The sequence below is a fragment of the Ranitomeya imitator genome, chromosome 4 (genome assembly GCF_032444005.1).
Source record: "Ranitomeya imitator isolate aRanImi1 chromosome 4, aRanImi1.pri, whole genome shotgun sequence".
NCBI lineage: Eukaryota > Metazoa > Chordata > Amphibia > Anura > Dendrobatidae > Ranitomeya > Ranitomeya imitator.
The window spans coordinates 576,210,780-576,232,833 of NC_091285.1; the positions used below are offsets into that span (position 1 = coordinate 576,210,780).

Genomic DNA, 22,054 nt, shown 5'->3' on the forward strand with positions numbered 1-22,054 from the left:
CCGGGTATATTCTGGCCTAGCCCAAACTATACCACGGGGTATAAATTGGACTAGTCCAGTTTATACCCCTCTGGGCCAGAATATACCCCGGGTATATTCTGGCCTAGCCCAAACTATACCACGGGGTATAAATTGGACTAGTCCAGTTTATACCCCTCTGGGCCAGAATATACCCCGGGTATATTCTGGCCTAGCCCAAACTATACCCCAGGGTATAAATTGGACTTGTCCAGATTATACCCCTCCAGGTCAGAATATACCCCAGCTGCTGTAGATTTGTCAGCCTTTTGAGAACCATTGAGTGATATAATCAATAACGGAGCACAGGGCAGCAAACGGGGCCCCAGGCAGCGCACAGGGCCCAAGGCAGTGCACAAGGCCCTCAGGCAGCGTACAGGGCCCAAGGCAGCACACAGGCGCCCCAGGCAGAGTACAGGGCCCCAGGCAGCACACAGGGGCCCCAGGGAGTGCATAGGGCCCCAGGCAGTGCACGGGGCCCCAGGCAGCGCACAGGGCCCCAGGCAGCCCACAGTGGCCCCAGGCAGCACACAGGGGCCCCAGGCAGCGCAGGAAGCCCCAAACAGCGCACGGTGCCCCAGGCAGTGCACAGGACCCCAGGCAGCCCACGGGGTTCCAGGCAGCATACAAGTGCCTCAGGCAGCACACGGGGCCCCTGGCAGAACACAAGGCCCCAGGCAGGGCACAGGGCCCCAGGCAGCACACAGGGGCCCCAGGTAGCGCACGGAGCCCCAAACAGCGCACGGTGCCCCAGGCAGTGCACAGGACCCCAGGCAGCCCACAGGGGCCCCAGGCAGTGCACAGGGGCCCCAGGCAGCGCACAGGGGCCCCAGGCAGCGCACAGGGGCCCCAGGCAGCACACAGGGGCCCCAGGCAGCACACAGGGGCCCCAGGCAGCGCACGGAGCCCCAGGCAGTGCACAGGACCCCAGGCAGCCCACAGGGGCCCCAGGCAGCCCACAGGGACCTAGGCAGCCCTCAGGGCCCCAGGCAGCCCACAGGGCCCCAGGCAGCACACAGGGGCCCCAGGCAGCACACGGGCGCCAGGCAGCGCACATGGCCCCAGGCAGTGCAGGGGGCTCCAGGCAGCGCACAGGGCCCCAGGCAGCACACGGGGCCCCAGGCACAGCATGGGGGCCCAGGCAGCGCACAGGGGCCCCAGGCAGTGCACAGGGCCCCAGGCAGCACACGGGCCCCAGGCAGCGCACATGGCCCCAGGCAGCGCAGGGGGCCCCAGGCAGCACACAGGGCCCCAGGCAGCGCACTGACTTTTTTTTTACTTCAACCTTAAAACCTTGACTGTTCATAAAAAAACTGTTCAGGATATAATAAAAGTTATAACATTCTGAAACTTCAACTTATAAAGGTACTTTTACATGGGGCGATTATTGGTTCCAGAGCGGCTTTCGGCTGATAATCGTACACATGGTTGGTAACAGGACACTACAATATAAACGTTCAAAGGTAATCACTGATAACAACATTAAAATGATTAGGTGCCTGGGGTCCCTGTGCGCTGCCTGGAGCCCTATGTGCTGCCTGGGGCACCGTGTGCTGCCTTGGGCCCTGTGTGCTGCCTGGGGCCCCAGTGTGCTGCCTGGGGCCCTGTACGCTGCCTGGGGCCCTGTGTTCTGTCTGGAGCCCTGTGCACTGCCTAAGGCCCTGTACGTTGCCTGGGGCCCTTGTGCGCTGTCTTGGACTCCTTTGCACTGCCTGGAGCCCTGTGCGCTGCCTGGGGCCCCTGTTTGCTGCCTGGAGCCCCCCTGCACTGCCTGGGGCCATGTGCGCTGCCTGGGGCCCATGTATACCCGGGGTATAATCTGGCCCAGAGGGGTATAAACTGGACTAGTCCAATTTATACCCCGGGGTATAGTTTCGGCTAGGCCAGAATATACCGGGGTATAATCTGGCCTAGGCCACTTTAACCCCGGGTATATTCTGGGCGGGGGGGTAAACTGGCCTGTTACACCGGCGTTGGGAGCAGTGAGTATTCTGGCAGCAGTCCTTTGCTTGTAAGCAGCGCATGACGTCACTACCATGCGCTGCTTACAGGCATAAATCATCTGCCAGCATCAGAACAGGAAGCTGCAAGGGAGCTCAGGAAAGGTAAATAGAATGGTTTATTTTTTTAATGTTTTTCTAATGGGTGTCATGCATACCAGGATAGAGATGAGATGGCCATGCATACCAGGATGGGGATGAGGGGGCCATGCATGCCATGATGGGGATGAGGAAGTCATGCATACCAATTTGGGGATGAGGGGGCCATGCATACCAGGACAGAGACGAGGAGGCCATGCATACCAGGATGGGGATTAGGGAGCCATGCATACCAGGAGGGGGATGAAGGGTCCATGCCTACCATTATAGGGATGAGGAGGCCATGCATACCAGGATAGGGATGAGGGGGTCATGTATACCAGAACAGGGATGAAGGGTCCATGCCTACCAGGATAGGGATGAGGGGCCATGCCTATCAGGATAGGGATGAGGAGGCCATGCATACCAGTATAGGGATGAGGGGCCATGCATACCAGGATAGGGATGAGGGGGCCATGCATACCAGGATAGAGATTAGGGGCCATGCATACCAGAATAGGGATGAAGGGTCCATGCCTACCATGATAGGGATGAGGAGGCCATGCATACCAGGATAGGGATGAGGGGCCATGCCTATCAGGATAGGGATGAGGAGGCCATGCATACCAGTATAGGGATGAGGGGCCATGCATACCAGGATAGGGATGAGGGGGCCATGCATACCAGGATAGAGATTAGGGGCCATGTATACCAGAATAGGGATGAGGGGGCCATGCCTACTAGAACAGGGATGAAGGGGCCATGCATACCAGGATAGGGATGAGAAGGCCATGCATACCAGGATAGGGATGAGGGGCCATGCATACCAGGATAGGGATGAGAAGGTGCATACCAGGATAGGGATGAGGGTCCATGCATACCAGGATAGGGATGAGGGGACCATGCATACCAGGATAGGGATTAGGGGCCATGCATACCAGAATAGGGATGAAGGGTCCATGCCTACCATGATAGGGATGAGGAGGCCATGCATACCAGGATAGGGATGAGGGGGTCATGTATACCAGGATAGGGATGAGGGGGTCATGTATACCAGAATAGGGATGAGGGGGCCATGCCTACTAGAACAGGGATGAAGGGGCCATGCATACCAGGATAGGGATGAGAAGGCCATGCATACCAGGATAGGGATGAGGGGCCATGCATACCAGGATAGGGATGAGAAGGCCATGCATACCAGGATAGGGATGAGGGTCCATGCATACCAGGATAGGGATGAGAAGGCCATGCATACCAGGATAGGGATGAGAAGGCCATGCATACCAGGATAGGGATGAGGGTCCATGCATACCAGGATAGGGATGAGAAGGCCATGCATACCAGGATAGGGATGAGAAGGCCATGCATACCAGGATAGGGATGAGGGGCCATGCATACCAGGATAGGGATGAGGGGGCCATGCATACCAGGATAGGGATGAGGGGCCATGCATATCAGGCTTATACTCAAGTCATTAAGTTTTCCCAGTTTTTTGTGGTAAAATTAGGTGCCTCGGCTTATGTTCGGGTTGGTTTATACCCGAGTGTATACAGGTACCGTATATGTAAAGAAGTTAGGTAGAAAATCCTAATGACATTATTGTAATGGAGAAGGTTTTATAACCTGGGTATCTTAGAGAAACGAGGCGTTAGGGGAGAATAGAAAGTTAAAAAAGGAGGGAGAGGGGATGGTAAGGACAGGAGAAGAAAAAGGGATAAAACAGTCTGAAACAGTGATCTTAATTTTCCCCACTAAGGATCTATTGTGAATTCAAACACTTTGAGATTTGATCCACGATACCCAAAAAAACAGCACAGCACAGCACTATTTCCCACACTGCTGAAGCATCAAAGAGTGGGCTAATGTCTTATGTGCGGTCGAGTGGGTTTCACCATAATGCCCTGCAGCTGGGACACCTAGCGGATTATCATACCTTGTGCAGTGGTGGTCAGTACCAGGGGCATCACAGATCAGCGGACCAGAGTTTGTACAGCAGAGACGTTTCCTATCTTGAGAGTCACTGTTTAAGTCTCTCTTCAGTAGAGTGTAAGCTCTTCTGATCAGCCAGGTCATCTCTCTCTCTCTCATGTAGAGTGTAAGCTGTTATGGTCAGTGGGGTCCTCTCTCTCTCTCTCTACACTCCCCCATGTTTATTTTCAGAGCAATTACAAGCTGTACAATATTGAAATTTGGGCACATTTTTTCCTTGCTAATCAAATTTTGGGAGAAAATTCAGTAAAGTTGGCAAATACAGTACCTTATTTGAAGTGAAATCATACTCGCAGGCCTCAGTGTGTCCTAAGATCAATGGTCTAAATAGCTTTTGCGTTGAATGTTCTGACCCCAGCTACAGTCACTGTATCTCAATGGGAATGTGTCAGGGGCTTTAGAGTCACCAAACTAATTACATTGCTGGGTAGAGTAGTAAAAGCCAAGTTCATACTTACCTACCTAGCTGTAAATATATTTTCCATTGCTGAGAAAAGTGCAAATACACTGAGGGCTGACAGATTCTCTGCTAGTGCAGAACTAGAGGTGCAAAAGAAATATCATTTAAGCACATGGAGTGGCAATGGGCAGTGAATAATGCATAAGATTGGTGCCACAACCAGTGATTGTCCTGCACTTGCAATTTCATATTTTGGACACTTGCAATTTCATATTTTACATTGTCTTTTTCTTCCCTACCCAGCTAAGTAGTCTATTTATTAACCCTAAAGCTCCTGACTGGTTCCCTTTAAATCCTACTGGACTTCTGTGGATTCAATCAGTACCTTCTTTGGAAGGTCGGACTCTATGATACTTTGGTTCCATCCTACAGCTCAGCTTTTTCCTGGTATTTCTGTTTATCTCTGACCTCCTTCCTGGGATTTGGGGAAAGTCCATACGTCTCTCTGAGTAATACGAGTGAAGAACAAGAAGTTCCCTTCTTTTTAATTGCACGGACAATATAAGTGATCCCTCTGTAGCTTATCAAAAATCAATTTTCAATTGGAACAGAGCCCATAGAAAGCATCATCTAATCATATTAAGCTAAGAACAAAGAAAAAGTTTTGGATCTGATCTGAGATGTAAGAAGCCGCTAGGAGAACGCATCTATTTGTATGTAATTTATAGAAAACATGCTTTTGACATGTGAACCCATTAAACATTAAATAATTCTCGATTCCCCCTCATTCAGTAGCCTCTCTCCTGGGAAAGAGGAAAGTACAGTGTTGCTGTATAATCTCCTTAATGCTGCAGGTATTAGTGTGGATTGGACACTGCAGTGTGTCCTTCATACCTGACCCTCCGCAGACTTGAGCCGGTGCAGATTTGCTGGCGATGGGGACACTTACGTCGCATTCCCCCTAGTCCACCTCACCTCACTTGGCATCATGTGCCCTGAAGACTAAGGGGCGAATGATTTCCCCAAACTACGTGCGGCCTGCTATCTTCAGGTAGGTTTCAGATGTATCAATGGGGTCCCAAAATATACATTTAATATTCTATTATTGGACATATTATATAGACAGGATGAATGGAAGGGACTTGTAGGTTATTATGTTGATGTTTGCTTTGTACTTATTTTATTAGAATATGTTTATCCATCACATGTAACGTATCTTATTATTCGTAAACTGTCACGGAATCATTTGATGGGTGGGCGATTTATTGACTAGTTATATAGAGTTAATAGAGCTCACCTTATGATTATGAGCAACACCGCCTCATTTGTAATTTACCAATACATATATTATTATACAATTAAAAATTTCTTTTTAATTTTTTTGCAACATTGTTTTTTTTTACTTTCTTTTAAGCTTTTCATATATTGTCCTCTGTAAGCCATATTGTTGTACTGCCTATAATGTGTCGGAAATTTAGATTTCAACAGCAGCAAGATAAAAGAAGGTTTGTATTCATTATATTGAAATGGCATGACATGTCATCACAGGTGTCACAGTATTTTATAGCATTACTCTACTGACTGAAATAATGGGAAAATCTTAGGCTGGCAGACCAGGAGTATCACAACTAATAGGATACGTTTTGAATTACAAATCTATTAAACAGATACCTACAAAATAAGGTAAAAGGTGCCCCTGTATATTTATTTTACTCACTTGCATAGCACCATTAAATCCACAGCGCTTTGCAGACATTATCAGTGCTGTCACCATTGGGGCTCACAATCTACATTCCCTAATCTACATTCCCTATCAGTCTGTATTTGGAGTGTGGGAGGAAACCGGAGAACCCAGAGGAAACCCACGCAAACATGGGGAGAACGTACCTTGCAGATGTTGTCCTAGATGGGATTTGAACCCAGGACCCCAGCGCTGCAATAATGCTGACCACCAAGCCACCGTGCTGCTTATATAAAAAGACACATCCAAAAACTCTAAAGAAGCAGAATGTAAAATTGAATATTAAAAAGAAGCAATATAAAAATAATTGAAATAATCCAACAATAATAAGTAAACAGGATAATATCAAAATTAATCATCCAAACATTAGATTAAACCAATAGAGAAATGACAAAAAAATTCCATTAGGAAAAAATTGGAGGGTACGGAATATAGGAATTGTTTAATGGAAGAGATTATACCATAATCAAAGCTCAAAAAAAAAGAAATAAGGTTCATGTGGGGCAAACAATCCCCATGCGTATCACTGATAATGATTAGCTTCCTCGGGGGTGGTGGTACCGTAAAATCAGTCAGGATTGGCTGATAGACAATATGGGATTCTGGACAGCAGAGAGGGGACGTTTGGGCCAGAGAGGTAGATCTGAGTGTCATCAGGTATAGGTAATGTATAGAAGTGTATTCCCTGCTAAGTCTACATTCAGTCTAAATTATGATTTCAAAATAAAAGGGCATGTTTACATTTATTTTGGGAAAGCACATTGCAGAATTCTTATTGCTACATGCTTTCTCCATGTAATCATTTTGGAGAAGTCTTTGCTGTAGAACCATGTACTGTATATTCTGTATATTTAAGTATTGATAATAATACGTCTTCCTCGTATATTTTTTTTTTCTTAGGGTTCTATGTGATGTGCTGCAGAAGCTTCCAAATTTATCTGATACTTAATGCAAGCAACCCAATGATGGAGAACAAGTCCAGAGCTCTGTCAGTAAAATCTTCATAGAATATAAATTATTGACTGGAATAGACTTTCTGGCATAACGTTTTCTGGCCTTGGTCTTTTATCCCATCTGATATCATCACAATGCATCTACAGCGGAGAAAAAGGCTTCAGCTCAATCGTATTTTATTTATCGTCTGTGTGATGTTCCTTTGCTCCTTGTACCAACTATCAGTAAATCAACTAATGGATTCAGAACCTCGGACAGAGACTAACCTGGAAGAACCTCGCTTTCCGAAGGATGCAAAAAATGGCATGACTATAAAAGTATCTATAAGGGAAGTATTAAACCTGACATTGCCCACCACTACCACCTCTACCTCAATTGCGCACACAGAAAATGTAACTGGAAGGACCAAAACCCGACACTGCATATTTGTCGACCCAGATCCTATAACGCCAATCAATAAACCAAAATCTACAACCACTGTTTCAACCAGCACCAGCAAACCCACAAAACACCCTTTGCCTCATGCCAAAGGAGAATATCCAGAGGACCTCTTCAACATTGAGCAGCGCAGGCAGGGTTGGGTAGCACTTCATATCTTTGGCATGATGTATGTATTTGTGGCCTTGGCCATTGTTTGCGATGAGTTTTTTGTCCCAGCTTTGGGGGTGATCACAGACAAGCTTCAGATCTCTGAAGATGTAGCTGGTGCTACATTTATGGCTGCTGGTGGATCAGCACCAGAACTTTTCACCTCCTTGATTGGCGTGTTTATTTCTCACAGCAATGTTGGCATTGGAACAATTGTGGGATCAGCAGTCTTTAATATCTTGTTTGTGATTGGTACTTGCGCCCTCTTCTCCAGGGAGATACTCAACCTTACATGGTGGCCTCTCTTCAGAGATGTCTCATTCTACGTCCTTGATTTGGTCATGCTGATTATCTTCTTCCTTGATAATTTTATATCGTGGTGGGAGAGCATGCTGCTTCTCAGTGCCTATGGGTTTTATGTCTGCTTCATGAAATGTAATGTTATGTTTGAAACATGGGTGAAGACACATCTGTCCAAAAGAAAGAGGCTGGTGAAAGTAATGGCACTGGAAGATACATCTAAGGTATGTAGATATCAATCATCGTGTTACCTGAGCAAGCTTCCTGGCATCATCTAGTATCATACGAACTTTTAATCACAAGTAATTTATAATAGAAGTCATATATGAATTGCGGACCTTTTTCATGAAAATAAATATGATGTTTCTGATTACTGTACATCTCCTATGATGTCTTGCATTTACCCATTATGTTACATTCATTGTGGTGTTTTTATGATTTGTGTAGCTTACAATGACAAAAGAGAGGAATAAAATCAACTGATTTATCCATATTGTCAAAAACTTGTACATAAATTAATAAGATTCTGACCTTGTTAAGACATTATGTGCTTTGCATCCTACAAGACCCCTATATGTTATGGCATTTGATAAAGCTTCGCACTACCTGCAGTAGGTCCGTCCATTACACAATTGGGTACTCTACGGCAGGCAGGCCAAGGCAATGCGATCTTGCATCATCGACAGCTTTTGTCATCACTAAATGAGACATCTCGGCATTCCACCATGACTCACGTCATGACTTTTCAGGGGCCTAGTAATCAGAAGAGACTCCTAGCATGCTGATAATCCAGTGCTGGCCAACAAAGTTCCACTGCTCTGGCCTGCCTGCCATGGAGTACCAAAGCAGACATCGGACCTGGGAAATGTCAAGCTTTTTGGCCATGTCTAATTTGGGATGCACACTTTTGGTAGTCTTGGCCATAATCACAATCACACTTTTTTTTATTGCTGTCCTGCGTGGCATGTGAATTCAATGCTAGATGTGCCAAGAGGGACATAAATCAAGAAAAAATGGGTGTGATCACAATAATGACTAATCAGCACTTAAGCTCCTCCCAGATGACTATTGGAGGGCAGCACATGGTGATAATATAACTTCACTTTCTCTCTCTTAGTAAAACTGACGATCTCTAGGGGAAAATCTTCAAAAATTAATTTTCAGCCATTGTAATATAAAGCGATTAGTGTAATAATGAAACCTTAGCTGACAAATTATATTCAGAGAGGATATGTTTCCAGGTTAAAAGTTACTAGTTTTTACTCTTACTTTATTCATGCCTCGCCTCTGATTATTCAGTGTTTTTTTTTTACTCCTCAGAGATATGGGACTTTTTATTTAGTCATAGTTTTTATGCTCTTTCTGTGTTTTAGGCTGCTTTGCATAATTACAATTTGAACCAAACCCCCTTTAGTAAAGATCATAAATGTTATTACTAAATAATAAGGCCTACATCTCTGCTACCATATGGCAGATTTAAAAAAAAAAAATGAAATACTCAGGGGAGCAGCGAGAATAAAATAACAGGAAAAACTGGACACTGTTACCCTCATGACGGCTTCTCTTGAAATACATCATAGCTGCTGTCATTGATCCATACTGCAGTCAATGCGTATTCTACTGTGTATATCAGAGTGTTATATAGCTGGTAATGATTGATGTATTGAACTGGGAAAATGCAAATCCTGATTGCTCTGCCCTTTACCTATTTCCAAAATAAGCTAATTTATTAAGTGATTTCCGCCTGACAGGTACCTGACCGCTAAGTTTATGATACTACATAATCTACATAATAGGCTTCTGTTACAGAACCCCCAGCACCAAGAATATGTTATGCTATATACAGTATATATTATGTATAATAGGTTCCATGTGAAATGCATCAGTCCACAGGCTGCATCCCTGGGCAGAGGGGACAAGATATCACCCTTCTGACCTCCTCCACCTTTGTAATTCCCCCAGTAAATATCAGCAGGCTCCGGCCCCCTGCGGCTATTGTACTGTATGTCTGGCCTGTTTTTGAACCCGTTCCTCCGGCTTCACTTGATGAAAGGCACACTGCCGCTCAAAGTCCTGCAGAAAGCCATCAATGTCTTCCTCTGCCTACCCCAACTGTCGGAAGGCATTATACTGGATCTTTTTGTGGCTTACTGTTGAAGGTACCTGGTCGGAGGCCAGAGCTCCCCTTGCTCGCTGACTCTCCTCTCTCCGCTCTGCCATCTCCATCTTGGCCAGCTCCACTTTGGTCCACTCTGCCATCTCCATCTTGGCTAGCTCTATCCTGGTCCGCTTGGCCATCTCTTCCTTCAGATCAGTACGCACATCAGCCATCACCTCTCGTATGATCTCTACTGCAGGGTTTGGGCCATAGAACACCAGTCTGTTTTTACGTCCCTCTGGAATTCAGTCTCCTCCACGTTCACATTGGGGGGCGCTGCACTGTCGTGTTCCATGATGGCTGCTATCAAATCCGCTTTTGTTTTGTTGCTGGCGATTAACCCTCGGGCTTCCACCAGATCTTTTAGTGTAGTCCTCTTTAACTTCTAGTAGTTGTCTTCCATTCGTTCCTTTCCTCCTGTAGAAGGGGTATCACATCCCGCTGTCTGCCACCAGTGTAACAGGGTCTACTGTGCTGTAGTACCTCTTTCAGCACCCCCCGTGTTTCAGGAGGTCCATTCTGCTTTTGCTGGATTCTGAATGAAGGATGCTGGCTAGGATTTCTTGATTACATGGGAGCATATAAAAGCTGACTGCTACTCCAGGTATTTCCAGTCTAAAAAGAACACACTTTATTTACAACACACAGAATATATAACACAGATACACAGGGCAGGCCAATAGAAAAAACAGGCCAGACATACATTACAATAGCTGCAGGGGGCCGGAGCCTGCTGATATTTACTGGGGGAATTACAAAGGTGGAGGAGGTCAGAAGGGGGATATCTTGTCCCCTCTGCCCAGGGATGCAGCCTGTAGACTGATGCATTTCACATGGAACCTATTATACATAATATATATATAGCATAACATATTCTTGGTGCTGGGGGTTCTGTAACAGCTTCTATACCAAAAGAGTGATTGTGTGAGATGGATAGGCTGGTCTCAATGCTCGATACATGATATGTCCCAATGCCATACCCTTCATACTAATCTAGTTATGATAATGGGGGGTCCGAAGGCAAGGTCACTTTCCTCCTAAATCCCTATCTTTCTTATGCCATAATCTAAACTATTTTCTAATATATTTTAATTAAAAATTCTGTGTCCTTCCCTTACTACACTAACTGCTATTCTATATTTTTATGATGTTACATTTCAGAATCCTAGTGAATGATGGGATACTAAAATGAAGTGATCAGGGGGCAGAGGCTGCTGCCTCTACCACAGACTCTAACCCCTACCCGAAACAAAGCGTCATCATTGATGCTCCTTTCAGGGGATGGGCTAGTCCCTGCACAATGTGCACATTGACAGCGCCCTCTCTGTTGACAGCTCACATGAGCAGCAACGAATCGACAACAGAGCAATGTCAGATACTCGGAGTGCAGGAGACCAGCACTGCCCCACAAGTGACGTCACTGTTCTCTACATTCCATCCAGGTATTCTAACACTGCTCTGTTGCCGGCTTGTTATTGCTGATCTGAGCCAGGAACACAAAGTGCGCTGCATTTGTCCATAGAGCACGGAGACTAGCCCATCCCCAGAAAGGAGCGTCACTGATGATGTTTCATTTCAGGGAGGGGGCAGAGACTGCGGAAATGACTGCAGCCTCTGGCCCCTGAAAAAGCTTCATTTGAGTTTCCCAGCATGGGCTAGGATTCTCAAACAAAGAGTCTTCCACAAAGAAAGTTGGAGAAAAAAAAATAGAATAATAGTTAGATATCGTAGTTAGAGAAGAACAGGGAATTTTCAGTGCAAGTATATTAGAAAATAGTTTAGATTATGGCAATAGATAGGGATTTAGAATGAAAATGGCTTTGCCTTTGGACCACCCCTTTAATTTTGACAACCAGCAACAAACAAAATGTCCAAGAATTTAAATAAAAATCGGAATAATTCCACATATTTCCACTTTACTAAAAGGCACTTAATGCAGTAGGGTTAACCTTGTTGTTGCTAATGGGTGTTAATGTCCTGACTGATGCTGTTACATCATTACTTTTCATGTCTATGTACAGAAGGGCAATGGGTCACTTGCAGGGGATGAGCCAAAGGCACAAGAAGACAACAGATTAAAGGTAGGCGATACAAGGAGCTTAATACAGAGTGATCTAATCCAATTTACATTATTACCTGTGTGTAAAGTGGAATGTCATAGTTTTGCAAATAAAAAGCATAGGTAATGTGCATGTTTTATATGCATACTTACAGTTAGGGCCAGAAATATTTGGACAGTGACACAAGTTTTGTTATTTTAGCTGTTTACAAAAACATGTTCAGAAATACAATTATATATATAACTAGATGGCAGCCCGATTCTAAAGAATCGGGAGTCTAGAATCCATATATACTTTATTTATTCAAATGTAAGAATAATACAATTAATAAATAATAGTAAGAAAGAACAAAAATAATAGGCAGTATATGGAGAAAACACCAAACAAAAGTTCAAAATTGGTGTGAAAATGTCACTGAACCACTTCACAACTAAATATATATAGTTTTGGTAAATGGTATTATCATTTTTTTGACGAAATTCGGCAGGAGCTTGAAGAGCAACGTCACTGGGCCCGCCTCCACGCAGTAGAAACTTGCTGTGAGGTAAAAATTCAAAAATCACACCAAAATGGCGGGCGGAGTGTGTCACAGTACGGCACGTTTCTGATTGGTCGCTCGCAGCAGGCGGCAACCAATCAGACACTGGACACTGTTGACGTCACTTATCTCCGGACATTAGCTCCGGACATTAGCTCCGGACATTAGCTCCGGACAAAGCCACGGAAGTTGGCACAAATTGCAGGAAGTAGTATTCTAGGCAATTATATATTAGATATGGGCTGAAAGTGCACACTCCCAGCTGCAATATGATAGTTTCCACATCCAAATCGGAGAAAGGGTTTAGGAATCATAGCTCTGTAATGCATAGCGTCCTCTTTTTCAAGGGACCAAAAGTAATTGGACAATGGACTCTAAGGGCTGCAATTAACTCTGAAGGCGTCTCCCTCGTTAACCTGTAATCAATGAAGTAGTTAAAAGGTCAGGGGTGGATTCCAGGTGTGTGGTTTTGCATTTGGAAGCTGTTGCTGTGAGCAGACAACATGCGGTCAAAGGAACTCTCAATTGAGGTGAAGCAGAACATCCTGAGGCTGAAAAAAAGAAAAAATCCATCAGAGAGATAGCAGACATGCTTGGAGTAGCAAAATCAACAGTTGGGTACATTCTGAGAAAAAAGGAATTGACTGGTGAGCTTGGGAACTCAAAAAGGCCTGGGCGTCCACGGATGACAACAGTGGTGGATGATCGCTGCATACTTAATTGGGGGAAGAAGAACCCGTTCACAACATCAACTGAAGTCCAGAACACTCTCAGTGAAGTAGGTGTATCTGTCTCTAAGTCAACAGTAAAGAGAAGACTCCATGACAGTAAAAACAAAGGGTTCACATCTAGATGCAAACCATTCATCAATACCAAAAATAGACAGGCCAGAGTTAAATTTGCAGAAAAACACCTCAAGAAGCCAGCTCAGTTCTGGAAAAGTATTCTATGGACAGATGAGACAAAGATCAACCTGTACCAGAATGATGGGAAGAAAAAAGTTTGGAGAAGAAAGGGAACGGCACATGATCCAAGGCACACCACATCCTCTGTAAAACATGGTGGAGGCAACGTGATGGCATGGGCATGCATGGCTTTCAATGGCACTGGGTCACTTGTGTTTATTGATGACATAAGAGCAGACAAGAGTAGTCGGATGAATTCTGAAGTGTACCGGGATATACTTTCAGCCCAGATTCAGCCAAATGCTGCAAAGTTGATTGGACGGCGCTTCATAGTACAGATGGACAATGACCCCAAGCATACAGCCAAAGCTACCCAGGAGTTCATGAGTGCCAAAAAGTGGAACATTCTGCAATGGCCAAGTCAATCTCCAGATCTAAACCCAATTGAGCATGCATTTCACTTGCTCAAGTCCAGACTTAAGACGGAAAGACCCACAAACAAGCAAGACCTGAAGGCTGCGGCTGTAAAGGCCTGGCAAAGCATTAAGAAGGAGGAAACCCAGCGTTTGGTGATGTCCATGGGTTCCAGACTTAAGGCAGTGATTGCCTCCAAAGGATTTGCAACAAAATATTTAAAATAAAAATATTTTGTTTGGGTTATGTTTATTTGTCCAATTACTTTTGACCTCCTAAAATGTGGAGTGTTTGTAAAGAAATGTGTACAATTCCTACATTTTCTATCAGATATTTTTGTTCAACCCTTCAAATTAAACGTTACAATCTGCACTTGAATTCTGTTGTAGAGGTTTCATTTCAAATCCAATGTGGTGGCATGCAGAGCCCAACTCGCGAAAATTGTGTCACTGTCCAAATATTTCTGGCCCTAACTGTACTTATGACTGTCCACAAGTTAGAGTTCTGCATCAAGTGTTGTTTGATAAACCTTTAATTCTGTATATGGCATTGATGGATAAATGTCAGAAAATGTGAAAAAATGTCTTAATGATATTACCGTACTTTTTGTTGTTGAATTCTGGAAAACAAGTGTGTGGTCAATAGATGACCCCAGAACCCATTATGGTAGTAATAAATAATTACATTATTTACAGACTAAACATCATATATAATAAATAATAAATAATCTTCTTTTATGTATACACGAATTAAGAGGTGTATTTATTCAACTGCTAACCCCTGGTCAGCAATAACAAATCTCTAAGGATTAGAGCAATTTCAGGAGCTTTCCTCCCTGACTGATTTCACCTTTAATATCACCAGCCCAATCCTTCTCAAGTTTATTTGAGCCCATCATTCATCAGCTGTCCTCTGTGGCAGACACCATTCTTCCCTAGTTGTCCTGTGTGGCAGACACCATTGTTCCCTAGCTGTCCTGTGTGGCAGACACCATTCTTCCCTAGCTGTCCTGTGTGGCAGACACCATTGTTCCCTAGCTATCCTGTGTGGCAGACACCATTGTTCCCTAGCTGTCCTGTGTGGCAGACACCATTCTTCCCTAGCTGTCCTGTGTGGCAGACACCATTCTTCCCTAGCTGTCCTGTGTGGCAGACACCATTGTTCCCTAGCTGTCCTGTGTGGCAGACACCATTCTTCCCTAGCTGTCCTGTGTGGCAGACACCATTCTTCCCTAGCTGTCCTGTGTGGCAGACACCATTGTTCCCTAGCTATCCTGTGTGGCAGACACCATTGTTCCCTAGCTGTCCTGTGTGGCAGACACCATTCTTCCCTAGCTGTCCTGTGTGGCAGACACCATTCTTCCCTAGCTGTCCTGTGTGGCAGACACCATTGTTCCCTAGCTGTCCTGTGTGGCAGACACCATTCTTCCCTAGCTGTCCTGTGTGGCAGACACCATTCTTCCCTAGCTGTCCTGTGTGGCAGACACCATTGTTCCCTAGCTATCCTGTGTGGCAGACACCATTGGTCCCTAGCTGTCCTGTGTGGCAGACACTATTCTTCCCTAGCTATCCTGTGTGGCAAACACCATTGTTCCCTCGCTGTTCTGTGTGGCAGACACCATTGTTCCTTAGCTCCCCTGTGTGGCAGACATCATCCTTCCCTAGCTGTTCTGTGTGGCAGACACCATTCTTCCCTAGCTCCCGTGTGGCAGACACCATTCGTCCCTCGCTGTGCTGTGTGGTAGACACAATTCTTCCCTAGCTGTCCTGTGTGGCAGACACCATTGTTCTCTAGCTGCCCTGTGTAACAGACACCATTCTTCCCTAGCTGCCCTGTGTGGCAGACACCATTGTTCTCTAGCTGCCCTGTGTGGCAGACACCATTCTTCCCTAGCTCCCCTGTGTGGCAGACACCATTCTTCCCTAGCTGCCCTGTGTGGCAGACACCATTGTTCTCTAGCTGCCCTGTGTGGCAGACACCATTGTTCCTAGCTGTCCTGTGTGGCAGACACCATTCTTCCCTAGCTGTCCTGTGTGGCAGACACCATTCTTCCCTAGCTGTCCTGTGTGGCAGACACCATTCTTCCCTAGCTGCCCCATGTGACAGACACCATTGTTCTCTAGCTGTCCTGTGTGGCAGACACCATTCTTCCCTAGCTGCCCCATGTGACAGACACCATTGTTCTCTAGCTGTTCTGTGTGGCAGACACCATTGTTTCCTAGCTGCTCTGTGTGGCAGACACCATTCTTCCCTAGCTGCCCCGTGTGACAGACACCATTGTTCTCTAGCTGCCCTGTGTGGCAGACACCATTGTTTCCTAGCTGTTCTGTGTGGCAGACACCATTGTTCCCTAGCTGCCCTGTGTGGCAGACACCATTGTTCTCTAGCTGCCCTGTGTGGCAGACACCATTCTTCCCTAGCTGTTCTGTGTGGCAGACACCATTCGTCCCTAGCTGTTCTGTGTGGCAGACAGCATTCTTCCCTAGCTCCCCTGTGTGGCAGACACCATTCGTCCCTTGCTGTGCTGTGTGGCAGACACCATTCTTCCCTAGATGCCCTGTGTGGCAGACACCATTCTTCCCTAGCTGCCCTATGTGGCAGACACCATTGTTCCGAGCTGTCCAGCGTAGCAGACACTATTCGTCCCTAGCTGTTCTGTGTGGCAGACACCATTCTTCCCTAGCTCCCCTGTGTGGCAGACACCATTCGTCCCTCGCTGTGCTGTGTGGCAGACATCATTCTTCCTTAACTGTCCTGTGTGGCAGACACCATTGTTCCCTCGCTGTTCTGTGTGACAGACACCATTGTTCCTTAGCTCCCCTGTGTGGCAGACACCATTGTTTCCTAGCTGTTCTGTGTGGCAGACACCATTCTTCCCTAGTTGTCCTGTGTGGCAGACACCATTGTTCCCTCGCTGTTCTGTGTGACAGACACCATTGTTCCTTAGCTCCCCTGCGTGGCAGACACCATTGTTTCCTAGCTGTTCTGTGTGGCAGACACCATTCTTCCCTAGTTGTCCTGTGTGGCAGACACCATTCTTCCCTAGCTGTCCTGTGTGGCAGACACCATTGTTCCCTAGCTATCCTGTGTGGCAGACACCATTGGTCCCTAGCTGTCCTGTGTGGCAGACACTATTTTTCCCTAGCTGTCCTGTGTGGCAAACACCATTGTTCCCTCGCTGTTCTGTGTGGCAGACACCATTGTTCCCTTGCTGTTCTGTGTGACAGACACCATTGTTCCTTAGCTCCCCTGTGTGGCAGACACCATTGTTTCCTAGCTGTTCTGTGTGGCAGACACCATTCCTCCCTAGTTGTCCTGTGTGGCAGACACCATTCTTCCCTAGCTGTCCTGTGTGGCAGACACCATTGTTCCCTAGCTATCCTGTGTGGCAGACACCATTGGTCCCTAGCTGTCCTGTGTGGCAGACACTATTCTTCCCTAGCTGTCCTGTGTGGCAAACACCATTGTTCCCTCGCTGTTCTGTGTGGCAGACACCATTGCTCCCTAGCTATCCTGTGTGGCAGACACCATTGTTCCTTAGCTCCCCTGTGTGGCAGACATCATTCTTCCCTAGCTGTTCTGTGTGGCAGACACCATTCTTCCCTAGCTCCCCTGTGTGGCAGACACCATTCGTCCCTCGCTGTGCTGTGTGGCAGACACCATTCTTCCCTAGCTGTCCTGTGTGGCAGACACCATTGTTCTCTAGCTGCCCTGTGTGGCAGAAACCATTCTTCCCTAGCTCCCCTGTGTGGCAGACACCATTCTTCCCTAGCTGCCCTGTGTGGCAGACACCATTGTTCTCTAGCTGCCCCGTGTGACAGACACCATTGTTCCCTAGCTGCCCTGTGTGGCAGACACCATTGTTTCCTAGCTGTTCTGTGTGGCAGACACCATTGTTCCCTAGCTGCTCTGTGTGGCAGACACCATTCTTCCCTAGCTGCCCTGTGTGGCAGACACCATTGTTCCTTAGCTCCCCTGTGTGGCAGACACCATTGTTTCCTAGCTGTTCTGTGTGGCAGACACCATTCTTCCCTAGTTGTCCTGTGTGGCAGACACCATTCTTCCCTAGTTGTTCTGTGTGGCAGACACCATTCTTCCCTAGCTCCCCTGTGTGGCAGACACCATTCGTCCCTCGCTGTGCTGTGTGGCAGACATCATTCTTCCCCAGCTGTCTTGTGTGGCAGACACCATTGTTCCCTCACTGTCCTGTGTGGCAGACACCATTCGTCCCTAGCTGCCCTGTGTGGCAGACACTATTCGTCCCTCTCTGTGCTGTGTGGCAGACACCATTTTCCCCTCGTTGTTCTGTGTGGCAGACACCATTCTTCCCTAGCTGTCCTGTGTGGCAGACACCATTGTTCTCTAGCTGCCCTGTGTAACAGACACCATTCTTCCCTAGCTGCCCTGTGTGGCAGACACCATTGTTCTCTAGCTGCCCTGTGTGGCAGACACCATTCTTCCCTAGCTCCCCTGTGTGGCAGACACCATTCTTCCCTAGCTGCCCTGTGTGGCAGACACCATTGCTCTCTAGCTGCCCCGTGTGACAGACACCATTGTTCCCTAGCTGCCCTGTGTGGCAGACACCATTGTTTCCTAGCTGTTCTGTGTGGCAGACACCATTGTTTCCTTGCTGCTCTGTGTGGCAGACACCATTCTTCCCTAGCTGCCCCGTGTGACAGACACCATTGTTCTCTAGCTGCCCTGTGTGGCAGACACCATTGTTTCCTAGCTGTTCTGTGTGGCAAACACCATTGTTCCCTAGCTGCTCTGTGTGGCAGACACCATTCTTCCCTAGCTGCCCTGTGTGGCAGACACCATTGTTCTCTAGCTGCCCTGTGTGGCAGACACCATTGTTTCCTAGCTGTTCTGTGTGGCAGACACCATTGTTTCCTAGCTGTCCTGTGTGGCAGACACCATTCTTCCCTAGCTGCCCTATGTGGCAGACACCATTGTTCCGAGCTGTCCAGCGTAGCAGACACTATTCGTCCCTAGCTGTTCTGTGTGGCAGACACCATTCTTCCCTAGCTCCCCTGTGTGGCAGACACCATTCGTCCCTCGCTGTGCTGTGTGGCAGACATCATTCTTCCTTAGCTGTCCTGTGTGGCAGACACCATTGTTCCCTCGCTGTTCTGTGTGACAGACACCATTGTTCCTTAGCTCCCCTGTGTGGCAGACACCATTGTTTCCTAGCTGTTCTGTGTGGCAGACACCATTCTTCCCTAGTTGTCCTGTGTGGCAGACACCATTGTTCCCTCGCTGTTCTGTGTGACAGACACCATTGTTCCTTAGCTCCCCTGCGTGGCAGACACCATTGTTTCCTAGCTGTTCTGTGTGGCAGACACCATTCTTCCCTAGTTGTCCTGTGTGGCAGACACCATTCTTCCCTAGCTGTCCTGTGTGGCAGACACCATTGTTCCCTAGCTATCCTGTGTGGCAGACACCATTGGTCCCTAGCTGTCCTGTGTGGCAGACACTATTTTTCCCTAGCTGTCCTGTGTGGCAAACACCATTGTTCCTTCGCTGTTCTGTGTGGCAGACACCATTGCTCCCTAGCTATCCTGTGTGGCAGACACCATTGTTCCTTAGCTCTCCTGTGTGGCAGACACCATTGTTTCCTAGCTGTTCTGTGTGGCAGACACCATTCTTCCCTAGTTGTCCTGTGTGGCAGACACCATTGTTCCCTTGCTGTTCTGTGTGACAGACACCATTGTTCCTTAGCTCCCCTGTGTGGCAGACACCATTGTTTCCTAGCTGTTCTGTGTGGCAGACACCATTCTTCCCTAGTTGTCCTGTGTGGCAGACACCATTCTTCCCTAGCTGTCCTGTGTGGCAGACACCATTGTTCCCTAGCTATCCTGTGTGGCAGACACCATTGGTCCCTAGCTGTCCTGTGTGGCAGACACTATTCTTCCCTAGCTGTCCTGTGTGGCAAACACCATTGTTCCCTCGCTGTTCTGTGTGGCAGACACCATTGCTCCCTAGCTATCCTGTGTGGCAGACACCATTGTTCCTTAGCTCCCCTGTGTGGCAGACATCATTCTTCCCTAGCTGTTCTGTGTGGCAGACACCATTCTTCCCTAGCTCCCCTGTGTGGCAGACACCATTCGTCCCTCGCTGTGCTGTGTGGCAGACACCATTCTTCCCTAGCTGTCCTGTGTGGCAGACACCATTGTTCTCTAGCTGCCCTGTGTGGCAGACACCATTCTTCCCTAGCTCCCCTGTGTGGCAGACACCATTCTTCCCTAGCTGCCCTGTGTGGCAGACACCATTGTTCTCTAGCTGCCCCGTGTGACAGACACCATTGTTCCCTAGCTGCCCTGTGTGGCAGAGACCATTGTTTCCTAGCTGTTCTGTGTGGCAGACACCATTGTTCCCTAGCTGCTCTGTGTGGCAGACACCATTCTTCCCTAGCTGCCCTGTGTGGCAGACACCATTGTTCCTTAGCTCCCCTGTGTGGCAGACACCATTGTTTCCTAGCTGTTCTGTGTGGCAGACACCATTCTTCCCTAGTTGTCCTGTGTGGCAGACACCATTCTTCCCTAGTTGTCCTGTGTGGCAGACACCATTCTTCCCTAGTTGTTCTGTGTGGCAGACACCATTCTTCCCTAGCTCCCCTGTGTGGCAGACACCATTCGTCCCTCGCTGTGCTGTGTGGCAGACATCATTCTTCCCCAGCTGTCTTGTGTGGCAGACACCATTGTTCCCTCACTGTCCTGTGTGGCAGACACCATTCGTCCCTAGCTGCCCTGTGTGGCAGACACTATTCGTCCCTCTCTGTGCTGTGTGGCAGACACCATTTTCCCCTCGTTGTTCTGTGTGGCAGACACCATTCTTCCCTAGCTGTCCTGTGTGGCAGACACCATTGTTCTCTAGCTGCCCTGTGTAACAGACACCATTCTTCCCTAGCTGCCCTGTGTGGCAGACACCATTGTTCTCTAGCTGCCCTGTGTGGCAGACACCATTCTTCCCTAGCTCCCCTGTGTGGCAGACACCATTCTTCCCTAGCTGCCCTGTGTGGCAGACACCATTGCTCTCTAGCTGCCCCGTGTGACAGACACCATTGTTCCCTAGCTGCCCTGTGTGGCAGACACCATTGTTTCCTAGCTGTTCTGTGTGGCAGACACCATTGTTTCCTTGCTGCTCTGTGTGGCAGACACCATTCTTCCCTAGCTGCCCCGTGTGACAGACACCATTGTTCTCTAGCTGCCCTGTGTGGCAGACACCATTGTTTCCTAGCTGTTCTGTGTGGCAAACACCATTGTTCCCTAGCTGCTCTGTGTGGCAGACACCATTCTTCCCTAGCTGCCCTGTGTGGCAGACACCATTGTTCTCTAGCTGCCCTGTGTGGCAGACACCATTGTTTCCTAGCTGTTCTGTGTGGCAGACACCATTGTTTCCTAGCTGTCCTGTGTGGCAGACACCAATGTTCTCTAGCTGTCCCGTGTGGCAGACACCATTCTTCCCTAGCTGTTCTGTGTGGCAGACACCATTCGTCCCTAGCTGTTCTGTGTGGCAGACAGCATTCTTCCCTAGCTCCCCTGTGTGGCAGACACCATTCGTCCCTTGCTGTGCTGTGTGGCAGACACCATTCTTCGCTAGATGCCCTGTGTGGCAGACACCATTCTTCCCTAGCTGCCCTATGTGGCAGACACCATTGTTCCTAGCCGTCCAGTGTAGCAGACACTATTCGTCCCTAGCTGTTCTGTGTGGCAGACACCATTCTTCCCTAGTTGTCCTGTGTGGCAGACACCATTCTTCCCTAGTTGTTCTGTGTGGCAGACACCATTCTTCCCTAGCTCCCCTGTGTGGCAGACACCATTCGTCCCTCGCTGTGCTGTGTGGCAAACATCATTCTTCCCCAGCTGTCTTGTGTGGCAGACACCATTGTTCCCTCACTGTCCTGTGTGGCAG

At 47.5% G+C, this 22,054-nt stretch overlaps 1 protein-coding gene across 2 annotated transcripts in view; it reads left to right on the plus strand.

Moving 5' to 3' along the window:
• The first annotated feature begins 5,399 nt into the window (after positions 1-5,399).
• The window catches only part of SLC24A1 (solute carrier family 24 member 1), a 175,540-nt gene continuing 158,885 nt past the window's right edge, over positions 5,400-22,054 (plus strand). Inside the window, exons 1-3 of one of the 2 annotated variants that reach the window (XM_069766376.1) lie at positions 5,400-5,536; positions 7,127-8,292; positions 12,248-12,307. In XM_069766376.1, coding sequence (XP_069622477.1) covers positions 7,315-8,292; positions 12,248-12,307 — 1,038 coding nt within the window. In that variant the 5' untranslated portion in view covers positions 5,400-5,536; positions 7,127-7,314. The remainder of the gene's footprint in view (positions 5,537-7,126; positions 8,293-12,247; positions 12,308-22,054) is intronic. The other variant, XM_069766375.1, reaches the window with a different exon arrangement.